This window comes from Palaemon carinicauda, chromosome 31 (assembly GCF_036898095.1).
Source record: "Palaemon carinicauda isolate YSFRI2023 chromosome 31, ASM3689809v2, whole genome shotgun sequence".
Classification (NCBI taxonomy): domain Eukaryota; kingdom Metazoa; phylum Arthropoda; class Malacostraca; order Decapoda; family Palaemonidae; genus Palaemon; species Palaemon carinicauda.
The window spans coordinates 25,515,228-25,533,134 of NC_090755.1; the positions used below are offsets into that span (position 1 = coordinate 25,515,228).

The following is a 17,907-nucleotide window of genomic DNA, read 5'->3' on the forward strand; positions in this document are numbered from 1 at the left end:
AATGTGTTTTGGTCCTTTATTATTGAAAACTTCCAGTAACCAGAGGAATTTTTTGTAACCTAAGTATTACAATATATAAAATGTTTGGATTTTACTCCAGTGGAAAAGCTTTCTATTAAAGATCTTCCAACTAAATCCCTTCTATTGGTATCATTATTGGTTAAATTCATTATTGGACTACAAGCTCTTTCTTGAAAGGTAGGTTTTGGATACCATTAGATGATCTTATCTCTTTTCTGTGCCTTCATAGCTGAGAATGATTTTAAAATAAGTTTACAGGTGCTTTTGAAAATTCCATTTTTGGAAAAGGAAGTTAGGATTACATCAGGGAATAGATTTCTTTGTCCTGTGAGGTCTGTTAAGTATAGTATCGTTTAGCCAAAACTGCAACATTGTGGGTAATGTTGCTAATTTGTTTCGTGAGACTAGGAGTTCTTATTGCCCTTTGTACAAAAATTGTTTGTCCTTTCTGGTTAAAAGACTGGTCTCAGCAGCTCACATGATGTTGCATCCTAGTCAGGAGAAAAACTTGAAAAGTTATGGTGCTTGATAGTAAGAGTGAGACTTCTGTGAAATTTTGTAGGAAACTTTAGAAAGAGTTTTAGCAGCAGCTCAGTGGTGTACCAAATTGGTAATTGCTAAACATTATCTTAAAGAATCATGGTTATCTTATCAACATTGCTGGGCTTTGAGGGATGTAGTAACTACTGAGGATGTGGTTTAATGTAAATTGGATTTCTTTCAGTTTTATTGATTGGTAAATTTAATTAGTCATAAGGTTAATATTTTCCTATTTGGAAAACTGTACACTGTTCTATAAAATATATGGTTAAGTAATAGGTAATAAAAAGTGTTTTTATTATATGTTTTTTGTATTTATTTAGGACATGCCAACAGGAGAGATCGAAGTCTTAGCCGATAATTATAAGATTTTAAGTGAAGTGCAGAGAGATCTTCCATTTATAATACGTTCATACAATAAGGTAAGGGCATGAGAACTTTGCAGTTTCAACATAAGATTTTTCTTTGATATTTAAATACAGAAATGTAATAAAAATGTTTGTTTTATTGCTTCAAAGTTTGTAACTACAGTAGTGGCATGTAGGTTCTTGTAATTGTTTTAAGAAAGCTATGTGAAACCAATAACTGAGATAATCTCAATATAATTTGCCTGGCTATTGTGGAATGCTCTTTATCACTAATTGATAATCTTTCATTTGTTAGTTCGTCAATTCATGGGGATGACATAACTACATTTTGAAGTAATTATTCTCAAAGTACTTTTTCAATAGTTTGCCTAATTCTCCAGTGTTTTTCATTTATGCAGTTTGAGTAAAGCATATTGTTTTGGTGTTATATTTTATATTTGTCTATGCTATTAGTGAATTAGTAAGGGGTCAATTATTTATTTTTATACATTTATACAACTCCCAGCTTGATACTGTATAATGATGTTCCTCTTAGTCAAATTAGTTTTGGACAGTATATGATTAATATTTTGAAAATTTTTAATTTGCAGCCAAAAGAGAATTTAAGACTACGTTATAGATATCTAGACTTACGACATGAAGAACTTCAGCGCAATTTGAAGTTACGTTCCATGGTAAGATTTATATGCATTTAACACTTATTTTCTTTAGCTATGAATTGGTTTGTATTCTCAAAAAATACAAATATATAATTTTTGAAAATTCAATATTCTTCTAAAGCATTGGTACAGTTTTACATGAAAAGTTTTCATTTATTTAGTAAAATTAATTAAACTCACAAACCCATTACTTTTACATTATCCTGTTGTTTCTATGCAATATGACAGTCACTACTGAAGTAAAAAGAAAAAAAAATGGGAGTACTCCTCTTCCAGGTGCTGTAAGTTGGTGTATGTGTTTGTATTCTCAGGTTATCTGTAATTAACTGGCTCGTTTTATGTGTGCCTGAATCAGCGGTGACAGAGCATTGGGGTTGAGTAGCAAGCGAAATGTTTAAAGTAATGAGTCTTTATGGAAAATTTGTTTGTTTTTTGAAGGATGTATATGTTTACTACAGATGTGTTATGATTGTATTCACTTGGATAATAATCTATGGGAGAGGGATTTCAGCTGCGTAAGTGTAAATCTCTTTTTGAAGAAGAAAGTAGCCAGTGGTAGAGGAATGAGCTCTTGGAATGAAGATGAACTGAAGGATTTATAGTGTGTGATAGGGTATCTAAAATATCATTATATAAGGCTTATTGCTAAACACAGAGATAAGAGGTTTTAACCATAGAGTTACTATGCCAAGAAATATGTCACAAGATGCGAAGTTGATAAAGGATGGATCCCACTAATCTCTATAACAAGCTGAAGCAGACAAAGCTTAATACATTGTCCCTTCCTGACCCATTGAGTAGGACTTCAAGAATTAAGGTCCTCTATGCATACTAAATTAAGTAGAAAAATTAGACTGACACTTTCAAGTATCAGCAGTGACATCCAACTTTCTTTTAAAATGTAATGAAGTGGAGATTGCCCAAGTCTCATTTACAGAAGCATCTACAGTATGTAACCCAAACAAGGGAGCCAGTTTTGGTCAGTTTTGTTCCTGCATGCTAGCTTAAATAATGCACATTTTGAAAATGATGTGACACATTTGGTGGCTTGGTCTCTGAATGGCTATATCTGTTACAAAGTCCAAATACCCTTGTACCTGGATGACTGGCTAATCCTTAGAAACTCTCTTCAAAGGATCCAAAAGGTGTGATATATTGTTCCAAATCTGCTCCAAAAATTAGGGATTTTGATGAAAAAGTTCTCACTCCAAAACAATTAATCTTGTATTTGTGAATAATGATTGTATCAGTCCCTTTTTGCTTTTCCCTGAAAGAAGAGTGGGAACTCTTTCCACAAGTCTGTAAAGGTTATCAGGGATCATTAGCTAACATCAGCTTACAAATGGTTATGTTTCCTGGAACTAATGACTTTTATAATGAGAAATTCATGCCACACAACAGGTTGATAATGTGACCATTTCAACATAGTACTTATTCCTCTGTTTGCAAAGTTAGATTAGGCACAGAAGTCACATAGATAAGAAGTTTCAAAGGTAAGAACTCATGTCCAAAAAAAATGCAGTACAAATTAAGCCATGTTTAAAAAAATATGTAGTTTACTATGTAGAAATAGTTTTAGCAATTGTTGGTACTTATGTAGGCTACCTCACTATTGTCAGCAAGATCATGTGACTGAAAAAAAGGGAAGGGTTGGGGGTTTGATGTCATGATCTAGATGCCCATTTTACTTATGTTTGACTTCAGAATGTTTAAACTTAAGAAGAACCTACTCTTAAAATGCACCTCTTTCTTATATAAGGGACTTGCTGTAGTAGGTTAACCAAAGTACCAGACACCCATTGAGATACTACTACTAGAGAGTTATGGGGCTCTTTGAATTGTCAGATAGGATTACATTAGATCCCTCTCGCGTTACAGCTAATTTTTTTCCGTTTCCTACACATGCACTGTATAGTCTGGCTTATCTTTACATATTCTCCTGTTTCCTCATACACCTGCCATCACTAAGATAACCGAACAATTCTTCTTCACTCAAAGGTTTAACTACTGCGCTGTAATTGTTCAGTGGCTACTTTCCACTTTGTAAGGGTAGAAGAGATTCTTGAGGTATGATAAGCAGCCCTTCTAGGAGAGGGACACTGCAAAACCAAACTATAGTTCTCTAGACTTCCACTATCTTGGATTAGAGCTCTCTTGTTCAAGGTTACACTCAAGCACACTACAGGTATTCTATGTATCCTTATTTTATTTCCTCACTGGGCTATTTTCACTGTTTAATCTATTGTGCTTATAGCAGCCTGAATTTCCAAATAGGGTTGTTAGTTAACCTAGTAATGATGATAAGAATCAAGTTTCTTTTTTTTCCCGTACTGTACTAGCTTGATGGAACAACGGCAAGCTTCTCACATATGTCAACCTGGAGTATCCCGTCTCAAACTTCATGTAATTAACTAATGGATTAGTAGTAAGCCTGTACAACCATATGGTATCCTGTATGTGAAATGCAACCAAGGTGACTCTCCACATTAATTTCCTAGAGTTATTAATTATTCAGAAAACTATCTTTGATAAAATCAAAAGAAGGGGGTTACCAGTCTAATATCAGTCTGTTTTCTAGCCTAAAATTTGTTGTATCAGATGGACCTTGGGGCATAAATCTTCTCTCTCAGTTTCTCCTATCAAAAAATGTGTTGGTTGATCAAATGAGCAGGATGTGAGACTGAAGTTGAAAATAGGATAAAAGCAGCAAGGGCAAAGTGGAGAGATGTAGCAGGAGTGGTATGTGATAAGAAAATGCCAATCAAGCTAAAAGTCAAGAACTGTAGCACAGTAATAAGACCAGTGCTTATATATGGATCAGAAACTTAGCCTTTAAGACGAAAAGAGGAAGCAAAGCTTGAGAGAACAGAAATGAGAATGCTGAGGTGGATTATGGGAATTTCACTTTATTGAAAGTTTGGAAAGTATGAAATAAGAAGAATGGCAGGTGTAGTAAAGATTACCAAGAAGATAATAGTCTCACAACTGAGATGGTGTGGGCATGTGTTGAGGATGAATGGTGGGGAGGAGTGACAAGGGCTTTGGAGGAATTTGTTATGTGGAGAAGATCAAAGAGGAATCAGAAAATTAGATGGCGAGATAAGGTGAAGGATGATACGGAGAGAAGAGATTTGGTGGAAGAGGATGCATTTGATAGACGGTATTGGAGGGTGTGCATCAGGTAACCTAACTTAAATATAGGGATGACTGTGGAAAAGAAGATGTGGTGTTTGGTTTGCATCCCACTACTACCAACCAACACCATAGGCCAGATAAGTGTAGGGTATACACTGCCCTAGAATCTACATTCTTCTGGGAGGGAGTGACGAGGCTTACTTGGTGACATCCTTCTGAAATTCTGGAAGTATTAACGGTCCTCTTTGGGATCAAGTCCTTGCACCGTCTTCTAGAATTAAACTTGTTCTTCCACCCTCTTGGTCTCTTGTTTGGCCCCAAGTTGAGTGGTGTCTCTCAGGTATGTCGTGAGAGAGACTACAAAGGGGTTTGTAGAAAACTGGTCTCTCCAGCCAGAGGACTTTCCAGAAGATCACATACTTCCTCGCCTGCTTTTGTTGAAGAAGCTACTCAGTAGTTTAAATCTCAGACTAATCATGATGTCAAACTTGACAGGGATGTGCGTTTTGTTGCCTTTGTTGTCTCACAGACTGTGTAACGAAGACCCATTACCAATCAGTCTCGAACACCAGTTGGGGAATTTCTCGATCCTATCTCCCTTTGTAAATGGACATTTAGTTGCTTTGTGCCAGTTCAGGACCCTGGAGTTTTACTTGTAGAGGATTCGACACTTCGAGTTCAATTGTAACAACCTACTCTAGTCTCAGAAAGAACTAAAAAGAAGTGTCCAGATGCTGCTCCTTCTGACTTTGTGAGGCTATTTGTTTACAGATACAACAACTTTGATCAGTGGGTTCCTCTGCCATCTCAAGTAAGAACTCACAAGTCCAGCCATGTAGGTAGCTTTCCAGGTTACCTGTTGGTGTGCTTGGTGTTCTACCTAAATTTTAGTGTAGATCTATAGGATTGCCTTTTGCTTTGTACTTCTTTTCCAAGAGTTATTTCCATGAAGGATGGATGGCAGTATAGAACTTATCCATGCATGAATTGTCTTAGGAGGCTATGACGGAATTATTCTCCTTTCTTATTCCAGCTGCTTAAGTATTTTAAGCTAGCTATCCGGTGTCTTTGCTATGATAAGACCTCATCTATCAAACTCAATAACCATAGTTGGCTTTTGACCCAGAAAGGTCATCTTTAAGGCATGTGGAGCAGTGTGTGAGCATAATTTTATTGGTGTTCATAGAGTTTAAGCTTTATTGTTATCATTTTTATTATAATTGTTTAAGCTCTTTCTTCCTAGTTGAGCTGATGATTAAAAAACATTCTTTGTTCCAAATTATTTTTATCTTTGTCCCACTGGGAAATTATTACTCTTTTGGAGATGGCTGCAATGGTAGCTCCTCAGGTCACCTCAATCCTTTATTTTATTATTCATTTATTTGTCTTCTATAATGTCACCAGATGGTCATTAGTGTTAGCTTTCATTGTTAAATTCACTGGCGAATTACTCGATTGATATACTTTTAATTTTGCAATGATGATTTAAAGGTTTTTACAGGAAAAATGCTTGTAATAAGCTCCTACCTACTGTATGTAGCTAACGCTAAAAATGTTGAGTTCTTCCTACATTCTTTGTATTTAGTCAGCATTTGTGAAACTGACTTTGTTTTGTTAGAGCACATCAGAAACTTTTGACTGCTGTGTTTTGTTTATGTTCTATAGTTTCCAACCATTGCTCCATAAAGAATTCACATCATCCTTCCCACCAATGGGTAATAGGTCATTATTACACAATGAAGATGAACTAAGAAATGAAAAGCCCTAGTAATTGAGAGAGGTATTACTACCACTTACAAATCAGCAGGTAGTACTGTAGGTTGGCCAGGGCACCAGCCACCCATTGAGATACTACCGCTAGAGAGTTATGGGGTCTTTTGACTGGCAAGATGGTACTGCATTGGATCCTTGTCTCTAGTTACGGTTCATTTTCTCTTTGCCTACACACATCCACACTGAATAGTCGGGCCTATTCTTTACATATTCTCTGTCCTCATACACCTGACAACACAGATTACCAAACAATTCTTCTTCACTCAAGGGGTTACTGCACTAATTGTTCAGTGGCCACTTTCCTCTTGGTAAGGGTAGAAGAGACTCTTTAGCTTTGGTAAGCAGCTCTTTTAGGAGAAGAACACTCCAAAATCAAACCATTGTTCTCTAGTCTTGGGTAGTGCCATAGCCTCCGTACCATGATCTTCCACTGTCTTGGGTTAGAGTTCTCTTGCTTGAGGGTACACTCGAGCACACTATTCTATATTTTTTCTCTTCCTCTTGTTTAATAAAGTTTTTAATGATTATATAGGAGATATTTATTTTAATGTTGTTACTCTTCTTAAAATATTCTTTTTCAATATCAAACTTACCCGATTATCATATAGCTGCATCCCTGCTGCCCGACAGAAAAAACCTACGGGCGGAATACGCCAGCGATCGCTATACAGGTGGGGGTGTACATCAACAGCGCCATCTGTCAAGTAGGTACTCAAGTACTCGATGTCAACAAAGAACCAATTTTCCCTCTGTCGTGCCACAGGCAAGACCTACTAAATACGCCGTCCCTTACTGGATTTGTTTTCACAACGATTTGGTGAAGTACACTATTCCAGTTTTGAGCTTTCGCTATGCAGGGGTTTTATCTTCATTTCAAAACTTGAACTCGTTTTGGATAGATTTAATTATGGTGACGAAGAGAGTATGGACTCTCTTTCACTTTTAAATGGCCGACCCTTCCCTTAGACGGAAGTGTTGGTGACGAAGAGAGTATGGACTCTCTTTCACTTTTAAATGGCCGACCCTTCCCTTAGTCGGAAGTGTGTTTAGGTTTTTGGTAATTTTGCTTAACAAGTTATAGATCTATTTATTTTATATCTCTCCGCCTTTATAGGCCTCTTCGATTAACTTTCCATTTATTATAAACTTATAAAAATTAATTTTTATGTTTGTTTATATGCGACCTTTCCTTATAGTAGGCGGTCCTTACTTGGAACCGAAGTTAATTAACTTTGAGCCCGTCATATCGTATTTACCTTTTAAGAATTTATACCTTTTTTAATTTTAATGTTTTTGAAAGAATTTCTTTGATAGTCTCGTACTGTTTTCAAAGATGAACTAACGTTTAGTTTTGTCTCCGCAGTTGTTGACGTTCAGAACGTTCAACATGCGCTCTATCGTTACGATAGAGAGAGAGTATTTCACGGTTTCACGTTGCAGTAAGAGTAAACCGATTCTAGCGTTTCGTTCATTCTTTCTTAGCTTAAATGGTTTAAATTCTAAATAAAGGAACTTTTTATTTGGGAAACCTTTCAGTTTTTTCCTTTAGCAAATAATATGTTTTAACGATATATAATTGGGCTCTTCTCTCAGGTTCTAAGTCAAGAGAGAAGAGAGAGAGAGATAGAGACGGAGGGAGAGAGAGGAGAATAAACGTTTCGTTCAAGCGGGTAACGTTGTTCTCGTTTTTTACTCTTCTCCCTAGTCGCTGTAGGGGAAGAAGGTAAAACGTTTCTAGAGTTTTATTCTTGTTCCCAGGCTTTATGCGGTGAGAGATTTTAAAACGTAGTTTATTTGATCTAGTGTTTAGTCTCTTTTCCAGCCACTGAATTCTTTATCTTTAATTATGTTTTTCTGTTGCATTGTAAAACTGTTTTCGCAATTACTACCTTTTAATGAAGGATAGGATTGCGTGTTTCAGGTAGAAATCAGTTAAAGTTTCGATTTCAGTGAAATAAGTGCAAACAGAAAATCAAAAGTGATAAAGTGATATGCGCAAAGTGTTACAGTGTTGCGTTCGAGGGTTCGTCTGTTCGTGCCAGTTGTTCACCTAGTCCGATACCTCTTACAAGCTCCCAAGCCCAGGGGAGAAGTAATGTCGAAGGACTTATGGGTTCCACAGGCCTTGATCGACGAACAGACGTTTCCCTCCGTGGTTTCGGGTGTATCTACACACGTTGCCGACGTGATCACCCCACCCACACAAAGACGAGAGAGCCCATTTATTCCTCGTCTGCGGAAGAGGTTTCTCTTAGAAACCATGGACCAAATCTTGCAGCTTTTTAAGTGCAAGTCGGTCCCTTCCGCGCAAGTCCAACGGCCTAGGTGTAGCCACTGGGTCAGTTCGGACTCGCTGCAGTCATCCGACGACTGCACACCTCCCAAGAGAGGCAAGGTGGTACCGCAACAGGCAGTAACTCCGTCTGTTGCCGCACCACCTGTTTTAGACCCTCAGTCACAACGGACAGTAGCTCCGTTTGTTGCCGTCTTTTGTAGACCCTAGTGGTCCATGCTGCAGACTATGCAGTCTCAGCTTGCTTCCTTCATGCAGGAGTATCGTGCTGAGAAGGTTGACACTGCACCTGTTAACCTACAACCTGCCACGGTTGTGCGCTCAGCAGATACTGCGGCTGCCTGCTCCCACACTCCACCTGTGAGAGCTCCACCACCGATGCGCAGTCGACCCTGCCAGACGCATGTTCATGCTGCACCCTCCGTTGACATGCGTGAGCTACCGCATCAGCAGTGGGAAGGTGCTGTCAAGCTGCCGTGTTTTGACGCAATGCGGCATGCTCCGCAACCCACGGCAGTCCCTCCCACGCACCAGCACTCCGCTTTTGTTGTTGCCAGCTCCCACACTCCGACTGCGGAGAAGGTTGACGATGCACCCGTTGGCCTACAGCCTGCCACGATTGTGCGCCCAGCATGGCTGCCTGCTCCCACACTCTTGTTGTGAGAGCTCCTCCACCCATGCGCAGTCGACCCTGCCAGACGCATGCTGACTCCCACAGACACACGGAGCACTCCGTTGCCGTGCGTGAGCTACCACAAGCTGCCGTGTTTTGACACGGTGTGTCAGCCTCCGCAACACACTGTAGTTACCGCCACTCGCCCGCAGCAGACTAGTCAGTCAGGAGTTGAGGCTTCCCCACACAGCTTTGGTTGTTGCCAACTCACAGACTGTCAAGCAGTTACATGACGTTGCCTTCTGGTCTGCTACTAATGCACCAGTGCTGTATGTCCTCACGCACCTGTTGTGGTTGACAGTTCAGTTTTTGACAGTTCACAGACTGTCAAGCAGTTACATATTGTTGCCTTCTGGTCTGCTGCTTATGCACCAGTGAAACCCTCACTGAGATAACCTAACTTTTCTCGGACATGGTTCCTGTAGATGAGGAAGTGCTGTTCTCCCTCCTTCTGATATTCCCTTGAGGACTGTCATTTGGAGAGGAGCCTTAAGCTGCTTAGCCTCCTATGGACTTTAATTAAAGCATAACATGCTTCCAGGGATGGTAAATGGTTCCGCTTCAGTCGCTAACCCCGTCTGTTGCCACACCTGCTCCCATAGACCTTGGGCTTTGTTGCAAGACATGCAGTCCAAGCTTAGTCCTTGATAGAGGATTTTTTACGGAGAAGAACCTTCTAGCCAACAACCTTCCTCCGGTTGGTTGTACGCCCTGTTGACGCTGAGGTATCCTACTCACGTCCGCCAGTTGAGATGGTTCCTCCACCGGTGCGACCCAGTGTGGGTTGCCAGTCGCACGTTGACGTTAAGCGACTCTCGGAGGTGGTTGTGGACGTTCAGTGTGTCACTAGAAAGACGTTCAACAACCAGCAGAGGTGACTTGTTGTGACGCAGTGCGGCAACCTCAGCAACCCGATAAGGGGTTGTCTGCACAACCCAGACAGTCTAGACAGTTTCGGGTTGTCGCTGTACTTCCTCGCGTCCCCATGGTTGACAGTTCACAGACTGTGCAGCAGTACCATGATCTTGTGTCCGGCTCCGTCACGCATCCACCAGTGCGACCGGATTCAGCGAGTCAGACGTTGTCCTCTCCGTTGCCGTTTCCTCATCAGTTTCGGATGAGGAACCCTCTGATGAGGACATGGCTGAACAAGACGATCAACCCCCAGCCCTGCTATCCATCCAGAAGATGCTGAAGAAGGAACACGGCCCTGTCAGGCTGTGGATGAGTCTGGTTAGGACACTGTCATCCGTGGTTCAATTGGTGTCACTTGGAAGACTACTCCTCCGTCCTCTTCGGTATCATCTAGCTCTTCACTGGAAAAGGACAAGATGCTAGAAGTGGTCTCGATCCCGGTTTCCGGAAGATAAGTCTGGTCTGACTTGATGTAAGGACTTTATCAACCTTTGAAAGGGTCTTCCCCTGACTGTTCAGACTCCCAACCACGTTCTCTTCTCAGACGCATCGGACGTAGGCTGGGGTGCGACCTTAGGCGGTAGGGAATGCTCGGGATTATGGAACTCGAGTCAAAGGACAATGCATTTCAACTGCAAGAAGCTTTTGGCAGTACGTCTGACCTGGAAAAGCTTCAGGTCTCTCCTTCTAGGCAAAGTAGTGGAGGTGAACATGATCAACTCCCTGCTTTGATGTACATCTCCTAGCAAGGAGGGACCTACTCTCTGACATGGTACGAGTTCGCAAGTGACCTCCTCTCCTGTTCAACAGGTCTAGACTTTTCACTAATAACGAGTTTCATCCAAGGCAACTTGAATGTCTTAGCAGATTGTCTCAGTAGGAAGGGACAATAATTCCAACATATTGGACCCTCCACAAGGATGTATGCAAGAGACTTTGGGTCACCTGGGGCCAGCCAACCATAGATCTCTTCGCAACCTCGATGTCCAAGAGGCTCTCAATACTTTGCTCACCTATCCCGGACCCAGCAGTAGTTCTTATAGATGCCTTTCTACTAGATTGGTCTCATCTAGATCTATATGTATTCCCTCCGTTCTAGATTGTCAACAAGGTACTGCAGAAGTTCCCCTCTCACGAAGGGACAAAGTTGACGCTAGTTGCTTCCCTCTGGCCCGCGAGAGAATAACTTACCGAGGTACTTCGATGGCTAGTAGACGTTCCCAGAACTCTTCCACTAAGGGTGGACCTGCTACGTCTGCCACGCGTAAAGAAGGTACTCCAAGGCCTCCACGCTCTTCGTCTCACTGCCTTCAGAGTATCGAAAGACTCTCGAGAACTAGAGGTTTTTTCGAAGGAGGCAACCAGAGCGATTGCTAGAGCAAGGAGAACATCCACCCTTAGAGTCTACCAATCGAAGTGGGAAATCTTCCGAAACTGGTGCAAGTCAGTATCCGTATCCTCGACCAGTACCTCTGTAAATCAAATAGCTGACTTCCTCTTATATCTGAGGAAAGAGCGATCTCTTTCAGCTCCCACTATCAAGGGTTACAGAAGCATGTTGGCATCAGTCTTCCGTCACAGAGGCTTAGATCTTTCCAACAATAAAGATCTACAGGACCTCCTTAAGTCTTTTGAGACCACGAAGGAGCGTCGTTTGGTTACACCTGGTTGGAATTTAGACGTGGTTCTAAGATTCCTTATGTCAGACAGGTTCGAACCACTTCAATCAGCCTCCCTGAAAGATCTCACCTTCAAGACTCTTTTCCTGGTATGCTTAACCACAGCTAAAAGAGTCAGTGAGATTCATGCCTTCAGCAAGAACATCGGATTCTCATCCGAAACGGCTACATGTTCTACATCTTGGTTTTCTAGCCAAACACGAGCTGCCTTCTCGGCCTTGACCAATATCGTTCGATATTCCAAACTTATCGTATGGTTGGAAATGAACTAGAAAGAGTATTATGTCCTGTAAGAGCTCTTAAGTTCTATTTTAAAACCTTTACGAGGCCCGTCTGAAGCTTTATGGTGTTCAGTTAAGAATCCATCTTTGCCTATGTCAGAGAATTCTTTATCCTATTTTTATCAGACTGTTAATACGAGAAGCTCATTCCCTTCTGAATGAGGAAGACCAAGCTTGGCTGAAGGTAAGGACACACGAAGTTAAAGCTGTCACAACTTCCGTGGCCTTTAAACAAAATAGATCTCTGCAAAATATATTCGACGCAACCTATTGGAAAAGCAAATCAGTGTTCGCGTCTTTTATCTTAAGAATGTCCAGTCTCTTTACGAGAACTGCTACACTCTGGGACCATTCGTAGCAACGAGTGCAGTAGTGGTGGGGGCTCCACCACTACAATTCCCTAATTCCAGAACCTTTTTAATCTTTCTCTTGAAATATTTTTGGGTTGTCCGGAAGGCTAAGAAGCCTTTCGCATCCTACTTGATTTGGCGGGTGGTCAAAATCATTTCTTGAGAAGCGCCTAGATTAGAGGTTTTGATGAGGACCTTTAGTATGGGTTGCAACCCTTCATACTTCAGCTCCTAGGAGTCGCTCAGCATCCTATGAGGATCGCGAGGCTCAGTAAGGAAGACGTACTTAAAAAGGCAGAGTAATTGTTCAAGTCGTCTTCCTTACCAGGTACTTATTTATTTTATGCTTGTTATTTTGAATAACTGCTAAAATGAAATACGGAATACTTAGCTCATAATGTCAACTTGTAATGCTGGTCTCTACCCACCCCCCTGGGTGTGAATCAGCTATATGATCATCGGGTAAGTTTGATATTGAAAAATGTTATTTTCCTTAGTAAAATAAATTTTTGAATATACTTACCCGATGATCATAAATTAAAGGACCCACCCTTCCTCCCCAATAGAGAACCAGTGGGACAGAGGAGAAAATTGGTTCTTTGTTGACATCGAGTACTTGAGTACCTACTTGACAGATGGCGCTGTTGATGTACACCCCCACCTGTATAGCGATCGCTGGCGTATTCCGCCCGTAGGTTTTTTCTGTCGGGCAGCAGGGATGCAGCTATATGATCATCGGGTAAGTATATTCAAAAATTTATTTTACTAAGGAAAATAACATATTTTCATGTTTTCATTTCCTCACTGGGCTATTTTCCCTGTTGGAGCCTCTGGTCTTATAGCATCCTGCTTTTCCAACTAGGGTTGTAGCATAGCTAGTAATAATAATGATAAAAATATTAATAATTAATACAGCTTTATAACCACTTAAGGAAGGATATTGTAGATCAGTGATTATTTTTCTATGAAGCATAGAATTGTTTGATTGTTTTATTTCAGTCTTGTAAGTATAGAGAAGAAAATTAGTTGTGAAGAGTATATCATCTTTTATAGGTTGGAAAGAAGATGAGGGACTATTTACAAGACATAGAAGATTTTGTTGAGATTGTGACACCAACGCTATCTGTTAATACCCCAGGGGTAAGCTTATTTTATTCAACTAATCTGTTTTTCTATATTTGTGCAGATAATAAGATTATCATTGTAAGGCTTATGAAGATTGTAGCTTCAACGTTTTATTTTAGATTTTTTTCATTATACAACAATGTGTGATTATAAGTCGATGGCCAAGTTAAACTGCCTAATAACTATGCAAAATATTTTTCAATATTAATCTTACCCGATGATCATGTAGCTGTCAACTCTGTTGCCCGACAGAAAAAATCTAAGGTCGGGATACGCCAGCGATCGCTATACAGGTGGGGGTGTACATCAACAGCGCCATCTGTCGAGCAGGTACTCAAGTACTTCTTGTCAACAAGAACTCAATTTTTCCTCTGTCATGCCACCGGCAAGACCTACTTGGATACGCTGTTGTTTCTGGAGTTGTTTTTCACGATTTTGGTGATGTATTCGCTCTAGATTTTAGCCTTCGCTATTCAGGAACCTGTATCATTAGCTTATATAGCTTTTTGATTAGATTTGGATTAATTGTTTATGAACTTTGCTAGTTTTTGGATTTCCCCCCTGACTATTTCTGGAATTCAAGATGTCTGACCATTCACAAGTCCCTAAGTACAGGCAGTGTAGTGTTAGGGCTTGTTCTAGGCGTCTTCCGAAGGCCTCCATAGATCCTCACACCGTTTGTTCCAATTGTAGGGGTAAATCCTGTCAATTGGAAGATCGATGTGAGGAATGCGCTGGACTTTCGGAATTCGATTTTAATGAATTCCTAAAGAATGCACGTAGGCTAGAGAAGGATAGGATCAGGAGGAGTTCTTCTCGCTCTTTTGATTTTTCCTCTCCCCATGCCCCTCAACCTACTCCTTCCCCTGTAGTGGTGACTCCCGACCCTGCTACTAGTGCTCAACCCTCCATGGCGGATATGATGCGTGCCATTCAGGCTCTTGGTGACAGAGTGGAGTCATTAGCCAATGACCGTAATCAACTTTTGGCCGATGTCAAAGAGTTGAAAGCGCGAAGTGCAGTGGGAAGTGTAGTGAGTGCAAGTGAAGTGAAAAGTGTCAGTGTCAGTGTTACGCATGAGGGTACTCCTGTACGTGCCAGTCGTCCTCCCAGTCCGGGACCTCTTGCAAGCTCCCAAGCCCAGGGGAGAAGCAATGTCGAAGGACCAAAGGTTCGACAGGCCTTGATCAGCGTACGGATGTACCCTCAGTGGTTGCGGACGTATCTGTCAGAGATCGTCCCATCCACAAACAGACGAATGAGCCCTGTCATTCCTCGTCTGTGGAAGAAGTTTCGAGGAAGAAACGTTGGACCAAGGTCTCACGACCTCTCAAGCGTAAGGTCCCTTCCGAGCGAGTCCAACGGCCCAGGTGTAGCCACTGGGTCAGTTCGGACTCGCCGCAGTCTTCTGAAGACTGCACACCTCCCAAGAGAGGTAGAGTGGTTCCACAACAGGCTACTACTCCGTCTGTTGCCGCACCAACCACGGTAGACCCTAAGTGGTCCATGCTGCAGACTATGCAGTCTCAGCTTGCTGCTTTCATGCAGGAGTATCATGCTGAGAAGGTTGACACTGCACCTGTTAACCTACAACCTGCCACGGTTGTGCGCTCAGCAGATACTGCGGCTGCCTGCTCCCACACTCCACCTGTGAGAGTTCCACCACCGATGCGCAGTCGACCCTGCCAGACGTATGTTCATGCTGCACCCTCCGTAGACATGCGTGAGCTTCCGCATCAGCAGGGGGAAGGTGCTGTCGAGCTGCCGTGTTTTGACGCATTGCGGCATGCTCCGCAACCCATGCGGCATGCTCCGCAACCCATGCTGTATGCTCCGCAACCCACGGCAGTTCCTCCCACACACCAACACTCCGCTTTTGTTGTTGCCAGCTCGCAGACTGACCAGCAGCGGCATGATGTTGGATCCGCAGCAGCTACGCATGCACCCGTGCTGCCGGATTCAGCCATTCAGCATTCTGCTCCACCTTTGCCACTTCCTCCTCAGCTGTCAGATGATGGAGTTTCTGATGACGACGAAGCTGCACATTTGGATGATCCGCACTCCGACTTAGAAGAACCCAAGTCTACGCCTCCCTCCTTAGACTTTAGGAAAGTCCTTGCCCTGTTCAGGGACTTGTATCCGGAACAGTTTGTGTCTGCAACACCTCGCTCTCCTCCCTCCGAGTTTGCGTTAGGCATGCAGTCAGCAGCTCCTGCCTTCACCAAACTCGTTCTCGCACGCTCATCCAAGAGAGCTTTGAGGGTTATGGGAGAGTGGTTGCAGTCCAAGAAGCAGCTAGGAAAGACTGCTTTCATCTTTCCGCCTACCAAGCTTGCTTCCAAATCTAGCGTCTGGTATGCCACGGGAGAGGAACCCGGCCTGGGAGTTCCTGCCTCTGCCCAGGGCGACTTCTCAAGTCTGGTTGACTCTCCCCGCAGGCTGGCTATGAGACGATCTAAGATTTGCTGGTCCTTTTCTGACATGGATCATCTGTTGAAGGGAGTCTTTTGTGCTTTTGAGATCTTCAACTTCCTCGATTGGTGTTTGGGAGCTTTAAGCAGAAAGACTTCCCCTTCGGATAAGGACTCGGCCATGCTTATCATGTCTAGCATGGATAAGGCCATTCGGGATGGGTCTGGTGAGCTTGCGGCTTCGTACGTGTCGGGAGTGCTTAAGAAGAGAGACCATCTTTGTTCCTTCTTGTCTGCTGGGATCACTCCATGCCAGAAGTCGGAGTTGTTGTTTGCTCCGCTTTCCAAGTGTCTCTTTTCGGAAGAGCTGGTCAAGGGGATGGCTGCCTCGTTGATCCAGAAGGACACCCATGACCTGGTGGCGTCCTCCGCACGTAAGGCTAAAGCTTTACCTTCCGTGCCTAGACCTAGGATGGACACACCAGCGTCTAGGTTCATCCCGCCCTTTCGTGGCAGAACCTCCAGCAGAGGAGGTACCCGTGCCGACAGTCATCGTGGCAAATCGAAGAAGGGTTCCAAGTCCTCAAAAGGCAGAATCTGACTGCCTACCTCTCCAGACAGCAAGTGGGAGCCAGGCTCAAGAACTTCTGGCAGGCTTGGGAGAACAGAGGTGCAGACGCTCAGTCTGTGAAGTTGCTAAGGGAGGGATACAGGATTCCGTTCTGCCGCAGCCCCCCGTTAGCAACATCTCCCATCAACCTCTCTCCCAACTACAAGGAGAAGGACAAGAGGCTAGCGTTGCAACAAGAGGTGTCGCTCCTGCTACAAAAGGGAGCGGTAGTCATAGTCCGGGACCATCAATCCCCGGGCTTCTACAACTGTCTCTTCCTGGTAGCGAAGAAGACAGGAGGTTGGAGACCGGTGCTGGACGTCAGTGCTCTCAACGCTTTTGTCACCAAGCAGACGTTCACAATGGAGACGACGAAGTCGGTCCTAGCAGCGGTCAGGAAGGAAGACTGGATGGTCTCGTTGGACCTGAAAGACGCATACTTTCATGTTCCCGTCCATCCAGACTCCCAACCTTTCCTAAGGTTCGTCTTTGGAAAGGTCGTGTACCAGTTCCAAGCCCTGTGCTTTGGCCTAAGCACGGCACCTCTTGTGTTTACGAAACTGATGAGGAATGTTGCCAAATTCCTTCACTTGGCAGACATCAGAGCCTCCCTCTATTTGGACGACTGGCTTTTAAGAGCTTCGTCAAGTCGTCGCTGTCTGGAGAATCTCAGATGGACTATGGATCTGACCAAGGAATTGGGTCTCCTGGTCAATATAAAGAAGTCCCAGCTCGTCCCATCTCAAACCATTGTCTATCTAGGTATGGAGATTCAGAGTCGAGCTTTTCGGGCTTTCCGTCGGCCCCCAGGATCAACCAAGCCCTAGAATGCATCCAGAGCATGCTGAGAAGGAACCGATGTTCAGTCAGGCAGTGGATGAGTCTAACAGGGACGCTTTCATCGCTGGCCCTGTTCATCGAGTTAGGCAGACTCCACCTCCGCCCCCTTCAGTTTCATCTAGCTGCTCACTGGAGAAAGGACATGACGCTAGAAGCAGTCTCAGTGCCCATTTCCGAAGAGATAAGGTCTTCACTGGCGTGGTGGAAGAACAGCATTCTTCTCAAGGAAGGTCT

The 17,907-nt window shown here is 43.0% G+C and overlaps 1 protein-coding gene across 2 annotated transcripts in view; it reads left to right on the forward strand.

The window, feature by feature from the left end:
* The window catches only part of LOC137624359 (aspartate--tRNA ligase, mitochondrial-like), a 195,491-nt gene that overhangs the window by 55,428 nt on the left and 122,156 nt on the right, over positions 1–17,907 (forward strand). For both annotated transcript variants that reach the window (XM_068355060.1, XM_068355061.1), the window contains exons 4-6: positions 885–983; positions 1,520–1,603; positions 13,741–13,827. In XM_068355060.1, coding sequence (XP_068211161.1) covers positions 885–983; positions 1,520–1,603; positions 13,741–13,827 — 270 coding nt within the window. The remainder of the gene's footprint in view (positions 1–884; positions 984–1,519; positions 1,604–13,740; positions 13,828–17,907) is intronic.